The 13,642-nt window shown below is 55.7% G+C and overlaps 1 protein-coding gene across 9 annotated transcripts in view; it reads right to left on the bottom strand.

Moving 5' to 3' along the window:
• NFIX (nuclear factor I X) overlaps positions 1 to 13,642 on the bottom strand; it is a 101,784-nt gene that overhangs the window by 6,198 nt on the left and 81,944 nt on the right. For 5 of the 9 annotated variants that reach the window (XM_021083711.1, XM_005652881.3, XM_005652882.3 and 2 more), the window contains 3 exons: positions 11,120 to 11,295; positions 4,918 to 5,065; positions 2,724 to 2,815 (listed from right to left, as the gene is read on the bottom strand). In XM_021083711.1, the coding sequence (XP_020939370.1) occupies positions 2,724 to 2,815; positions 4,918 to 5,065; positions 11,120 to 11,295 (416 nt within the window). Of the gene's footprint in view, positions 1 to 2,723; positions 2,891 to 4,917; positions 5,066 to 11,119; positions 11,296 to 13,642 lie in introns of all 9 variants that reach the window. The other 4 variants (XM_021083712.1, XM_021083713.1, XM_005652884.3 and 1 more) reach the window with 2 other exon arrangements.

Below are 13,642 nucleotides of genomic sequence, written 5' to 3' on the forward strand. Positions count from 1 at the left end.
GGGAACTCCGGAAATACTCTTTATTTGTGCTGTCCAATGCTGTCATGGCTTCCAAATACTTGAAATGTGGCTAGTGTGACCAAGGGACTAAATTTTTCTCTAGTTAGTTATTTAATTCAAAGAGGCACACGTGGCCAGGGGCTACCCCATTGGATAGTGCAGATGGAGGGCATCTGGCAACATGGGGGCTTGGGGGTTGCCACAATGACAGGGGGCACTATTAGCATTTACTGGATAGAAAGAGACCCTATACTTTCTGCCATGTGCTGGTTATACACAGAGGAGACCTGCCCTCCTGTGGGGAGCCCAAAGTCCAACCCCATCAACTGCTTAGGGGCCAGAGAGAGGCTCACGGGGGCCTAGCAGGCTGTGGGGGAAACCCAAGCCTGAAGCATTCCCAGTGTGGCTGGGGGAGGGCTGGTTTAGGAGCCAGCTCCTGGGCTTTGGTCCTGGCTTGAGGAAAAGGGGAGCCGCCTCGTTGAATCTCCCCCTTCCTGCGAGGGAAAAGAAGCCAGGGACAACTAGGACAGGGAGGGCCCACTTGGTCCCTCTGCCCTTGGCAGACCAAGCCAAGGCCCCAGGCTTGCCCCTTTGGGATCTCCTGAGCTGCATGGCAGCGGTGGGGGGATGACCACCAGTGCTCAGATTGAGGGGGCCTCCCTCAGAGGAGGAAGACTCCGGTTACAGGCCTGGAGTTAAGACAAAGACAGCTCCAGCGGGGACTCCCTGGTGCCTCCCCATGGGTCCCAGAAACGGGAGATCCGCTGCCAAGCACGGAGTGGTTTTTCTGCTTACCCCACCCTGCTTCCTGAGCCAGGTCCAAAATTGATTAAAACTAAGTAAAAAGCGCTGCCCAGGGAATGACAAAATTGCGAAAATTCTCTTTTCTTCCCTCATTCTATTGTTCTATCTCCATCTGGTGCTCCAGAGATCAGCTAAAGTCACTGGTTACTGTGGAAACCGCCCCCCACTGTACCCCCTGCGCCCGCTACAGCCGCCTGCTTGCCCCCAGGCCTGAGGGCTCCCTGCTCAGCTTGTCCTACTCTAGCCCCCCAACCCCCATCCCCAGACACACCTGCCTGCTCAGGGCCCCAGGGCCCAAGGCCCCTTGTAGGAACAAGAGGAAGAAAAACTGTTTCCCAAACTTGCCTCAAACTCTGAGTTGGCCCCAACATCCAAGCAAAGAGAGCGGAGAAAGTGAAGAAGGGAAAGCATGCAGAGGCGGAAATGGGGTGAATGGGGAGGGCTCGTGGCTGTAGTCCCCAAGAGAGAGCAAGAGCAAGCGAATGCAGTCAGAGCTGCAGGGCGGACAGCAGGAGGGAGGGTGGGCAGGCAGGAGAGATGGAGCCCTGCTGCCGGGTGCCAGCCCAGAGCCAGGAGGGGAGGCCCGCCTGCTGTCCCTTCCTCTGGCACCCCCTCCTGCCCTCTGCCAGCAGGGCTCTCTCGGCCTCCCTGGCACAGAGCGGAGGGGGCTGGCTCCAGCCCCTGCTCGGAGCCATTGTTTTTCTTCTCAACACCCCCAAGTTCAAGTTCATCTGGGTGTTACATCATGTCTGGTTGCTCCTGGAAACCAGACGGGTCAGACGTGACTCTGGGGAAAGGGGGTGGGAAGCTGGAGGGGGTTGAAGTTCTCCTCCCCTCCCCTCCTTGCCACTAGGGAGCTCTGAAGTTTGAAGTTTGACAAAGTTTTTTGGCTTTTTTGGGGGGGGGGGCAGAGGAAAAGGGAAAAAAACAAAACCTTAAACCGCACACACAAAACTTCCATCCACCAACTTTCTCTGGACTTGGGCCTCAGAGCAGAGAGGGAGCAGGAGCTGAAAGAGGTGGCCCCAGGGCTGAGGGAGCCTCCAAGGCCCTGGGCTCACAGGGCAGTGTTTTTGTAAAATGTGCAAAAGAAAAAGATATTTGCACGTTCCCCCTCTGTTCCCCAGAAGCCCCATACTGTAAAGGCTGCATCTGTCCTGCTCCGGAGGCCGGTCCTCCTTGTACCCTTAGGGCCTTGGGCTCTGCAGCTATTCCCAGCTTCTTCGGCTCAGGCACAGGGAAGAAAGGGCCTGCATGCAAGTGTGTGCAAAGATGCCTGTGAAAATCCAGGTCCAGAGGCCTCCAGAAGGAGGGCTGGGAGGCAGTGTTTCCTTGTGAGAACCAGGGGCAGATGGCAACAGGACTGGGGGCTCCGGCAGCCTGGCTTCCCCTTTAACGAGATTCACGGGACTTGGGGGAGGTGCCTCCAGGGCAGCCTCCAGCCCTGCCTTACCCTCGGTGCCAGAGTCTCTGGGCACATGGTCCGCCAGGCCTCCTCTGTCCCTCCTCCATCGCTCAGCCAGCCCACCCAAAACCAAGGAAGAGGGGAGCCTCAGGGGCCAGGGCACCCAGCCGGAGCAGAAGGAAAGCAACAAGGCAGACTCTTTCATCCTCCTGATGGAGTCTCCCGCTTCCATCTTTGCTTCCACCAGGCCTGGCCCAGAGCGCCTCTAGCCTTGGGTCCTTGGCTGCCTTCCCCAGGGCCAAGGCTGTCAGAGCTAATTATCCAATTAGCTGATTAGCCAGGGGGCCTGGGGGCTGCCCGAGGAGGCAGGCTCAGCTGGGTGTGTAAAAGCCTGAGCCCTCCAGCCCTGCCTCAGCCTCTTCTCCCGGATTGGCCCCGAGGATCCGAACCGCTTCCCTAATGCCAAGATGCCCCCAGCCCTGCCTGCATCCACGTGGTGGGCACGGCCTCCTACCTGAGACTGCTGTGGGATGTTCAGAAAGTTGCCGTCCCGGGGTCCGATGCTGACAAACCGGTTGGCAGAGGAGGCGCCTGTCGTTGCGAATGCTGTGGGGAGCAGGGGAGAGAGGGAGAGACCCCGTGAGGCCGTGGGGCCTGCCCGGGCACTGCCCTTTGGGGCTGCTGAGAGAGGGAGAGACTGGGTTAGACCATGCTGCCTGGGCTTAGGCTAACAGTGGGAAGGGTAGGCCAGGGGGCCCCCTCACCCTCTCACTAACCAGGAGCACACAGACCCCCCCAAGCCCTGGCACTCCACCGCAGCCAGGGATCCTCTTTCCTGCCCCTGGAGGCTTTAGCTGAGGTCCCTGTCTCCTGAATAGGCACCAGACAGGGCCACGGATAGCCCTCCTCCAGGAGCACTTAAAGCACGTACCCTTACTTTCCTCCTCACCCTCTTGGGTCTGGAGAAGAGGGGGCCCAGGAGGGCAGGAGCTCTGGCAGACTGGCCCCACACTGCTTGGGGAAGGCCATCTCAGCCAAGCCATCTCTGCAACTGGGGCAGCTCTTGGGTACCATACCACTTACCACCCTAGGCCCAAGGACTGGGCTAGTGGTTCGGGAAACTCGAAGGGTCCCAATGGAGGACTGAGCTGGGAGGGACAGGGTCAGAGAGGGGTCTGGGAGCTGGCCGCTGGCTCAGACCCCGGGGGGGCAAGTCCCAGGCCCAGAAGACATTCTCCTCTTTTGGATGAGCCAGGTCCTATGGTCCTGCGGTCCCCAGGGCCTGAGATGGGCCAAGGCACAAGAGGAGGAGGAGGAGGCCAGAGGGCCTGGCAGAGGCCCAGGGCTTGGACACCAGGAGCAGCTGTTCTGGGGCCTGAGGGTGCAAATGGGCCAAACAGCCATGAGCTCTTGTTGGGCTGTCTGGCTGAAGCCCTGTGGGAGGGAACTGGCTTTGCACCCCCAGGAGGGAGGATGCCTCCAGAGAGGATGAGGAGTTTCACAAGCTAACTAGGATTCCCCCCAAAACCCTCCCTGCACCAGATACACCCCAGGGACCCCAAGCTCACCAGATTCTGTCCATAAGTGCTCCCAGGCACCCCACAGCCTGCCCCCCTCCCCCCGCCCCCCTCCAATGACCATGACCATGACTTCGTGTCTTATGGCAAATGCAGATGAGAAGATGGCATGAAGAGGATGGAGAGGGGAAAAGAACTCAAACCATGAAAAAGAAGGTGAGACAGCGCGAGACGGAGAAAAGTGGTGAGATGGGCCACCCCTTCCGCCGCTGTTCCGAAGTCCTGGCCCACAGCCTGCCAGCCCCCAGAGCGCCTGAGTGCTGCCCAGCCCCTGCCCACAGACCCAGAGACGGTACGCCACCCACCCTCCACCTCTCTTGTCCTTCATGCGTCGTCGGATCTAGCTTGGGCCTCTCAACTCAGATTTTTTTCTCTTCCCTTTGACAAAATTTGTCATTGGTTTAAAAAAAAAGAAAGAGAGAAAAAGAGATGAAGTAAGCCGAGGCCCAGAGCCCTCCCTTGTCCTTGGAACATCCAACCTGGGGAAGAAATTGAGGGAAGGGGAGGGATGGGAGGGGGGAAAAAAAAAGAGGAACAACGAGAAACCAAATGTGAGACTGAAGGCTGAAGAGGAGGGGATCAGGGGCTGGCCTGCTTCACCTTTAGAGGCCTGAGGGCCCCAGAATGGAGGTGGGGGGGGGGCAAGGCAAAAAGGGGATGGTGGTGGCGTCGCCTTGTGGTCACATTTAATTTTCTTGGTGTGTGTGTGGGGGGGGCACAACGAAACAACAAAAAAATCAAAAAACGAAAAAACAAAAAATGAAAAAAAAACAGCAGTTAGGCATGAAGATGGCATGGCTGTGCCTCCCCTCCCCCCTCCCCCCCTGGCCAGCACCCCTGGCCTGTGCACCCCACTGTGCTCCCTCTCCCGCCCCCCAGAGGGGCCTGGGCCAGGGGCCCCGGCTGGGAGCAGCGGGCGGGCAGGGGGGCTTTGTGGGGTGCTGGCTGGTACAACTAAGGCCCAGGAGGTTGGGGGGCTCAGCTCTGCTCTTGTCCGAGTGGGAGGCTCCATGGCACTCTGGGTTGGGGGACTTTGGCAGTGAGGGGGGGGCCTTTTCTTTTTGCAGTGGAGATTGTTTGGATGGGCTGGGGACGCTGGGCGTTGTGGTTTCGGTTTCATCGTCCACTTACAAGGTGATGGAGGAGTCAAGGCGGCGCCGTCTGGGGCAGTGCTGGTGGATTTGGAATCAGGCATAGGAAGGGGCACAGGTCTGGCCACTGGAGGCGGCGGTGGTAGCAAAAATGACCCCGGGACTTTGCCCTGGCCGCTACCGTTGGGCTGCGAACAACATAAATAGAGTGACGCATGAAGGCACATCACACACAGACACACGCTCCCCTGCGCGGCCACGCCAGCTCGCTCCTGAGAGCGGGCGCTCCCGGCGGCGGAAGATGCAGGATGAGGTTCTCTCCTCCAGAGCACAGGGTTGGTGGGGAGGGGTGAGGCCTCATTTGGTCTCTCAGGTGTTTCTCTCTTTTTTTTTTTTTTTTTTTGAGTCCTCTGTTGAAGTTGTCGGAGGGAAAAAGGGGGATGTCCGACGGGTGCTTTGTTATTTCTTAGGGAATGGGTTTTAGGTACCAAACTGTGCCACCTAGCCACACAAGCAGCTGCCCTCAGAACTCTCATGCTCTTGACAACTTCTATGGCAGGAAAGATGCACCAGTTTACCCCTTCTGTCCCCCTAAACACAACACGTGCCTGCCCTCTGTTGACCAGCTGACCCAGCCAAGGACCACAGGCCCACCAGCGTCTACCGCATGTCATGGCCTCAGGGGAACACCAGGGAGCACGCCCCAGGCTCTGGTAGCTGAGGACAGTGGGCTGTTGGCCCATCTACTACAGAACAGCCCAAGAAGAAAATCCATTTCTGGCAGCTCTGGTTCCCTCAAGGTTCTCTGAGTGTCTTTCCCTTAGAAGCTGGGGACGTCCAGTCACAAGCTCCACTACTAGTCCTTTACTCTCCCCTGTGCTTAAACTTGAGTTTCTTTCTCCAGGCCCCATGTATGGCCTTGTGTTCATCAGCCTTTGGACTTCAGGGGACATAGGTGCCACAAGGAGGGGCAGAGGTCCCTGGCCTCTTGCAGACATAGCTTCTCTGGAACTCTGGCCACATACCTCCTGCTGCTCTGGGCAGTGCCTTTGGTGACAACCTGCAGCCTGGATTCAAGGGGGCCAGGCCAGAGCTCTTCATCCTAAACTGACCCCTCTCCCATGGGTCAAACCTCTGTCCTCCCAGCCACCCAGATTCGAGACTCAGGGGTTCCTGTGCTCCTCCTTCTGCAGGTGGGTGAACCCTGGGGAGCCCACCCCCTAGATATCTCCAGTGAGGCCATCCTTCTATCCTTACTGGTTTCACCTGGAGTAGGACAATGAGCCTCCCAAGGGGCCTCCCCCCGCCCATGCTAACAGTGTGCTCATCAGATCAGCGCCCTTGGCACCTGGCTCTGTACTAGGCGCTTCACTCATGTTGTGTCCAATCCTCCAACCACCCTATAAGGCAGCAGGTCTTGCTTAGGGGAAGTTCTGCCTCCCGGGAGTACTGGCAACATTATGGGGGACATGCTGGCTAGCACAACTTCGGGGTGGAGGCTGAAGATGCTGCTCAACACCCTAGGGCAAACCCAGGACAGAGGTTCATTGGTCCAAATGTTAACAGGCCAAGGCTGAGAAACCTTGCTGCAAGGGGAAGCTCTGCTCTCCCCTTTCCACACCTAGGGAAGCTGGGGCTCTTCATAATTAAGTGATCCAGCCTAAGTCACCCAGCTGTAATTGGAAAGGCCTGACATTCACAGCCATGTCTGTCTGACTCTAAGGTTCCTATGGATTCTTTCCAGTAGGGTCATCAACCTTCTTCCAAAATCCAAAGGAATTTAGACTTCTCTGGGCCCCCGAAACCTTCCACAGCTACAACTACATCTGACATAAAACATAAGCTCCCCAGTTGGGCATTCAAGGTCCCCTGAGGTACAGCCCAGATGAGGTCTTTCATGCCGCTATACTCCCTCCCCTGCCAAGTACTTCCTATTGCAAACCTATTGGGGTTTCCAGAACACAGCCTAAGCAGTCGGGGCTGCTAACTGTAGAACACTTTGTTCTAGAAAACCCTTCCCCACAGCCTTCAAGGGCTGCTCAGGAAATAGTGCCCCCAGTGGGGGACCAGCCAGATTCCCTGAATCACCATCCTTCTTTGTCTTATTCTTCCAGGATACTCTTTTTTTTTTTTTTTTTCTCTCTCTCTTTCTTTTTAGAGCCATACCCACAGAATATGGAGGTTCCTAGGTTAGGGGGTTGAACTGAAGCTGTAGCTGCCGGCCATAGCAACGGGGGATCTGAGCCACATCTGCAACCTACACCACAGCTCATGGCAACACCAGATCCTTAACCCACTGAGGAGGCCAGGGATCAAACCTGCAACCTTATGGTTCCTAGTCGAATTCGTTTCCACTGCGCCACAACAGGAACTCCACTAGCCGGGTTCTTAACCCATGAAGCCATAGTGGGAATTCCCTTCCAGGATACCTTTGACCTCCACTGGAGCCTCTGAAGCAGGCTACCTCCCAGGATCCCCAACAAGCAGGAATGTCACCTCTGTGTGGCCCAAGCATACAGCATTCAAGTTCCACTGACTGAGTTGAATCAACTAGTCCATCCTGCTGCACTTTAAATCATAGAAACCCCTGGCTGACCCGTGCAGGCCATACCCTTCAAACTCTGGCTGTTCCACCCACCATCCTTCACTTCTAATGACCAGCCACCTAGGTCTGACATTGTCCCTCCAAGTGCTTCCCTCAACTTGATCTTTCCTGTCCACTCAGAGGCCCCTGACAAAAGCAAGCAGTGGCAGCTGCTGCTAGTGCTTGTCAGTCCTGGGCTGAAGACCCTTTAAGGCTGGTGTCATTTTGGAAATGGACTCTTAGTTCCAAGCAACAGCAAAGGCCAGAAGACAAGATTTCCAGCTTTTCAGGGTGATGCTGACATACAAGTGGCAACTGCCTTCCCTCATTTCCACAGCCTATCTGGTTCCTATCTTGTTCTTCTATCAGTGCAGGAAATGGAACAATCCCAACAGATCACAGCCTCAATCTTTCTGTCCAGGCCATCCTGAACTTGGGCTCCAGGGGGGTTGAGGCACAGGAGCTTTCCAGGCAGCCCCCGCTCTCATCGGGTGGCCTCTGCTTCCTTCTAGTCCTCAGAGTCCATCTCCCCACTGGAGGATCTAAATTGCTAATCCTACTCAATAAAGCAAATACCAGTCCAATATGGACATTGAAACCTGAAGATTTACAACATTCAGTTTCTAGAAGCAACTTCCAACTAGGCTAAGATGTCTCAGCTCTGGTTGGAGGACAAGTTGAGGTTTTAAAAATCTCTAAGTCATGTGATTTTGCAGGGCCTTAAGATCTTGTGAGTTATGAGCTATAAGGAACTAGAGACTGGGATAGCTCCTCACTTTCTTTTCTTTTCTTCCTTTTTTTTTTTTTTTTTTTTTTTTTTTTGTCTTTTTTGGGCCACACTTGCAGCATATGGAAGTTCCCAGGCTAGGGGTCCAATTGGAGCTGTAGCCACTGACCTACGCCAGAGCCACAGCAACGTGGGATCCGAGCTGCATCTGCGACCTACACCACATCCAGCAATGCTGGATCCTTAACACACTGAGCAAGGCCAGGGATCAAACCCACATCCTCATGGATGCTAGTCGGATTCATTAACCGCTGAGCCACGACAGAAACTCCAGATAGCTCTCGTTTTCACCTGACAGATGAAGATGTAGGTCTGGCCATTCTGGCATTAGTGGCTGAGGCTGAGCTAGAACCAGACTTTCTGCCTCCCAGAGTCATACTCTCCCATCAGACCTGCGACTTCTTCATGCTCACTTGTCAGTCCCTTCTCTGTGCCAGAAATACAGCTAACAAGGCATCCTCTTTCTACTCTTTACATGTCCTCTGAGTGGTGTCTCCCTTTGGCCTTGGTTTTCTCAATCAGGGCCTTATGCTGGGATCTAAGGACAAGCCATAGAAGCTTATGATTCTGTATGCATGTATTTCTCTGCAAAGATGATCGATAACTTCAGATTTTCAAGGAGGTTAGGAATTTACTCCTGTGGTCTCTATCAGTGGTTCTCAAAGTGCATCCCCTGACTAGAAGACACAGCATCACTGGGGAACTTGGGGAGAAATGCAGATTTTCAGCCCCACACCAAACCAGCTGAATCAGAATCAGGTGAGGCCTAGCCACCTGTGTGTTAGTAAGGCCTCCAGGTGACTCTGATACATGCTAAGACTGAGAACTACTGCTCTGGAGGTGGCCATGGAGCAAGCACAGCCTGGTCCTACCAGGTCAGCTGCAAAGCCCAGGGCCTCTGGCTCTCTCCTCCTCCACAGCGTCGTACCATCTCTAGCCGCCTCTCACATGCTGTACCCCAGGGAGCAGGCTCACTGCAGAATTCCACCCACCCCCTCAACTCTTGGGCACAACAGGCAAGAGAAAAACTACAGAGACTGCTCTCTAGCTGAACTTGACTCTCTGTTTAACCAGAGGGGCTGTTTGCTCCCCTGTCAGTAGCATTTTGTCCATGGTCTACTCGGAGCAAGCACCTGCCTTGAGAAGAGAACTTTCCAGGCCAAGTGAGCCCTTGATCTTGACTGATCAAGTCAAGGGAGAGGCTCAGGACCTGGTCACCAGGATGCCCAGGGATGGACTGACCCATACTCCTGAGGGTCCTGTAGGTTAGCTTAGGTTTTTTTGGCTAAGTCAGTCCCCCAGGTTGGTCTCATTCTGATTTCAAATCCCAGCTGCCTCTGTAGGTGCAAAGCAGGCACAGCAGGGTTCCTGGCCTCTCGGATCCATATTCCAGACTCCAGGCGCCTTGGGGGCTGGGACACAGGCTAGCAGCTCCCGTAGACTCTGCCAGTGTCTCTGAAGGAAGTGCAGTAGCTGTCGGGAGTCATGTCCACTTTTCCCTCCATGCCCCTAAAAGTGGACAGAGCTTGTCCAGCAAGGCAGGCAAGGCTCTGAGTACACTAAGGAGCTGCAGAGCCAGTAAGAAAAACCGGCGCAGAGCAGAGGGGGAAAGGAGATGAGAAAAGTGGAAGAGGGAAGAAGAGCAGGAAGGAGGGAAGAAGACTGGCTTCCGTCCTGGACAGTGGAATAAGGAGGCTGAGCCATGGCCCTGCCCCAAATCAATATACCAGCACTGCACAGGGCACCCCGGGGCAGCACCAGGCGGAGCAGCCGAGGGCCGCCTGCCACTCTTCCTGGGCTGCCACTGGTAGGGGCTTCTAAGTATCTTTCTCTACAGTGGCACTTTGCATGTCCTTCCCACCTGATCTCTTGCAGTGGGCTCCCAGGCTGGACTGGTGGCAGGGGGAAGGAGCTGTGCCTTCTGATAGCACACCATGCTGCTGGGGGGAGGGGTGGTCCAGAACATTCCCAGAGGTCTAGAGACCACTATGCCCCAACCTCGAATGGCCTCCCAGGAACTAAACAAGGACCACTCTCCCACTGAAGGGTCACCTCTGGCCCACCCAATGGTGGGAGAATTCCTTTGCTGCATGGCCCTGTGTTTCTGCTCATCAGTGACCAGGCCTAGGGCCTGCTGATGGAGAAAGGCAGAGAGGCCACAGAGCTCCATGGGGACCCAGTCTCTTTCCCAGGCTGAGGAGCAGGAAGACTTCGCTCCAGAACTGGACTGACCTGAGAACCCCTTGTTAAAGAGTCCTGCTAACAGGAGTCTCATGACAGATCCTGTGGAAGGGGGCCTTCCCTCTACCAAGGGCTTTTCACTGGGGTATGATGATGACGCTTCAGCACACACTGAAATCTGGAGACACTCATGATCAACACAACTGGGGAGCAGGGAGTGTTGCTGACATCGAGTGGGTGCAGGCCAGGGATGCCGCTCAACACCCCACAGTGCACAGGACGTCCCCACACAACAGAGAATGAACAGCCCCAATGTCAAGAGCGGGAAACCTTGGCTTAGAACCTACCAAATCCTTGCAGCCTTGAGGTTTAAGAGGGGACTTAGGAGCTACAGAGCTTGGGTCTGGGTGCATTCCTGTTGAGGAAGAGACCACAAGAAGAGCAAGGAGCCCAAGCAAGGTGGGCCCAGCCTGCCCCCACCTCGCTGGATCGTGATGCACGGGTCCCAGCCTGATACAAAGACCCTTACTCCCAGACCCAGAAGATCGAGGTATTCGGCGCTACCGGCTCTCTGCTGCTCCAGCCCTGGGTGGGCGCCTGGCTTTTGGGCCCTCTACCTGTGAGCCCTGAGACAGACAGACAGACGCAAAGATGAGCAGTAGAGGGGCTCCTGGGGTCCTCTGGACTCACCTGTCCGGTGGCCTGGCCCGAGCCATCCGAGCACACAAACTGCACAAACTCCTTCAGCGAGTCCTGCCCGTGGTGGTGGTGGTAGCGGATGGTCGGGTGCGTGAAGTACGGGCTCGATTGCTGGATGATGGATGTGGAGGGGAAGTGCAGCGCGGACGCTGTGGCCCGAGGGCTCCCTGCATGCACGAGGCAAGAAGAAAAAGGCACCATTACGGCCTAGGAAAACAGCGGGGGGCTGAAGACATGGAAAACTGCTGCTCAGAGCGCTGAGGATCCAGAGGATGAGGCAGAAGCAGGGCAGGGACCGGGTGAGGAAAGTGAGGCACTCGCTTCTAGCGTGAACGTTCGGCTGGCGCCAAAAAAACAGTAACATCAAGGTAAATAACATTTTAATGCAATATTTAAAAAAGTCAAATTGGGAAACAGGGGCCCACAGACCAGCTGCTTATCCTTGTAAACAAAGTTTGATTGGAGGAGTTCCCGTCGTGGCGCAGTGGTTAACGAATCCGACTAGGAACCATGAGGTTGCGGGTTCGGTCCCTGCCCTTGCTCAGCGGGTTAACGATCCGGCGTTGCCGTGAGCTGTGGTGTAGGTTGCAGACGCGGCTCGGATCCCGCATTGCTGTGGCTCTGGCGTAGGCCGGTGGCTACAGCTCCGATTCGACCCCTAGCCTGGGAACCTCCATATGCCGCGGGAGCGGCCCAAGAAATAGCAACAACAACAACAACAAAAAAAAAGTTTGATTGGAACCAGGGCCAGAGTTAGGGTGAGAGGAATGAGGCAGGGTCATGCAAGTACAGTTCTGTCTTTTATTTATTAAAATATTGATATTTGCTCATTGTATATATATTTGGGCCGTGCCTGTGGCATGCGGAAGTTCTCCGGCCAGGGACTGCACCCATGCCATAGCAGCAACCCAAGCCACGGCAGTGACAATACTTCACTGTGCATTTTTTCCAATAGGATTTTTTGTTTGTTTGTTTGTTTTGGCCTTGGCATGCAGTCACTTGATGTGGGAATCTCAATTCCCAGACCAGGGACTGAACCTGGGCTGCAGCGGTGAAAGCATCAAATCCCAGCCACTAGACCACCAGGGAGCTCCCACAACAGTTTTAGTTTTTAGAAATATTGCATTAAATATCACTTATCTTGATGACTGAGGTTTTTGGTGCCCCCTGACATTTTGAGCCAAGGTGAGTGAGGCACTCTGGTCCAAGGCCTGGGTGGGAGCCTTGATGAGGAATGAGAGGAGGCAGACAGTTTGGTGGGCTCTGGATAAACACACAGCCCTGGAGTTCCCGTTGTGGTGCAGCAGAAATGAATCCGACTACAAACCATGAGGTTGTGTGTTCGATCCCTGGCCTTGCTCAGTGGGTTAAGGATCTGGCGTTGCCGTGAGCTGTCGGTGTAGGTCGCAGACACAGCTCGGATCTGGCGTTGCTGTGGCTGTGGTACAGGCTGGCAGCTGTAGCTCCGATTCAGCCTCTAGCCTGGGAACCTCCACATGCTGTGGGTACAGCCCCCCCCCCAAAAAAAACCAAAAACAACCCCCCCCCACAGCCCTGTGCCGGGGCAGGAGGGGCCTCTGCAGCGCACACGCATGTCTCCCATGTGCACGTGGGTGTGCACCTGGCTGCTGCTGCCTAGGCCACATTCTTATGCGCTCAGCTCCATCACTTGTACACACGTTCTCGAACGTATGACTCCCACCCCGGAGCAGGCCCCAGCTCTCCCCCCCGCCAAGTCCTCCCCATCCTGTCTGTTTCTAATCAGCTTACTCTTGCTCTCAGTTTCATTAGGAGGCTGAAGGAACTTGGCTTCTCTCTGGAGTTCATAAAAGCTGAGTGGAGCAGGGCCTGCTGCCCTCCCGCTGCCTGTGCAGAGGGCCTGGGCTCCCTGCCCCCACCTTGCGGCCGCCACGCCCTGCCCCGCTGCTGCCGGCTGCCTCTGGGCTCCCAGCCAGGAGGCCCTGAGGAAGAAGCCAGGAGGGTAAACCTCACTGTTCTCCGTGTCCTATAGAAGGGCCTAGGAGACAGCGGGTGGACACAGGGCAATGTTCAGAAAAAGTCCAGGCCTCCTTCTGCCAGATGGGTGCCAAGAGAGGGAAGCAGCAAGTGAGCGAGCAGCAGGCCGAGAACCCAGCTCCCATTGCTTCCTGCCTGAGTCCAGCCTCTCAGAACATGGCAGTGTCCTCCCCTCAAGCACTCTCTCTGTGGGACTGAAGCAAGAGAGCCCCTAAAGCTGTGGGATCGGCTTCTTCCCCTGGAAAGCGGCCCAGCTGCCACCTTCCCCTTGGCTTAGCCCTTCACTTCTGGAAAAGAGCAGAGAGGCCTAGAGAAGGGAGCCTGGGCTCCTACTAGGGCTCCTCTCAATCTGTGCCCCACACCAACCTGGGCTGATGCTGGGAAAACACCAGAACTGACCCTGGGCTCTGTCAGGAGCTGAGAGAGAAGAGCTGAAAAGAGGGCAGAGTGAGAAGGCTGTGCTTTTCTATTCACAGCCAGCAGAGTGGGGGAAAGGAG

Source organism: Sus scrofa, chromosome 2 (genome assembly GCF_000003025.6).
Source record: "Sus scrofa isolate TJ Tabasco breed Duroc chromosome 2, Sscrofa11.1, whole genome shotgun sequence".
Classification (NCBI taxonomy): Eukaryota; Metazoa; Chordata; class Mammalia; order Artiodactyla; family Suidae; genus Sus; species Sus scrofa.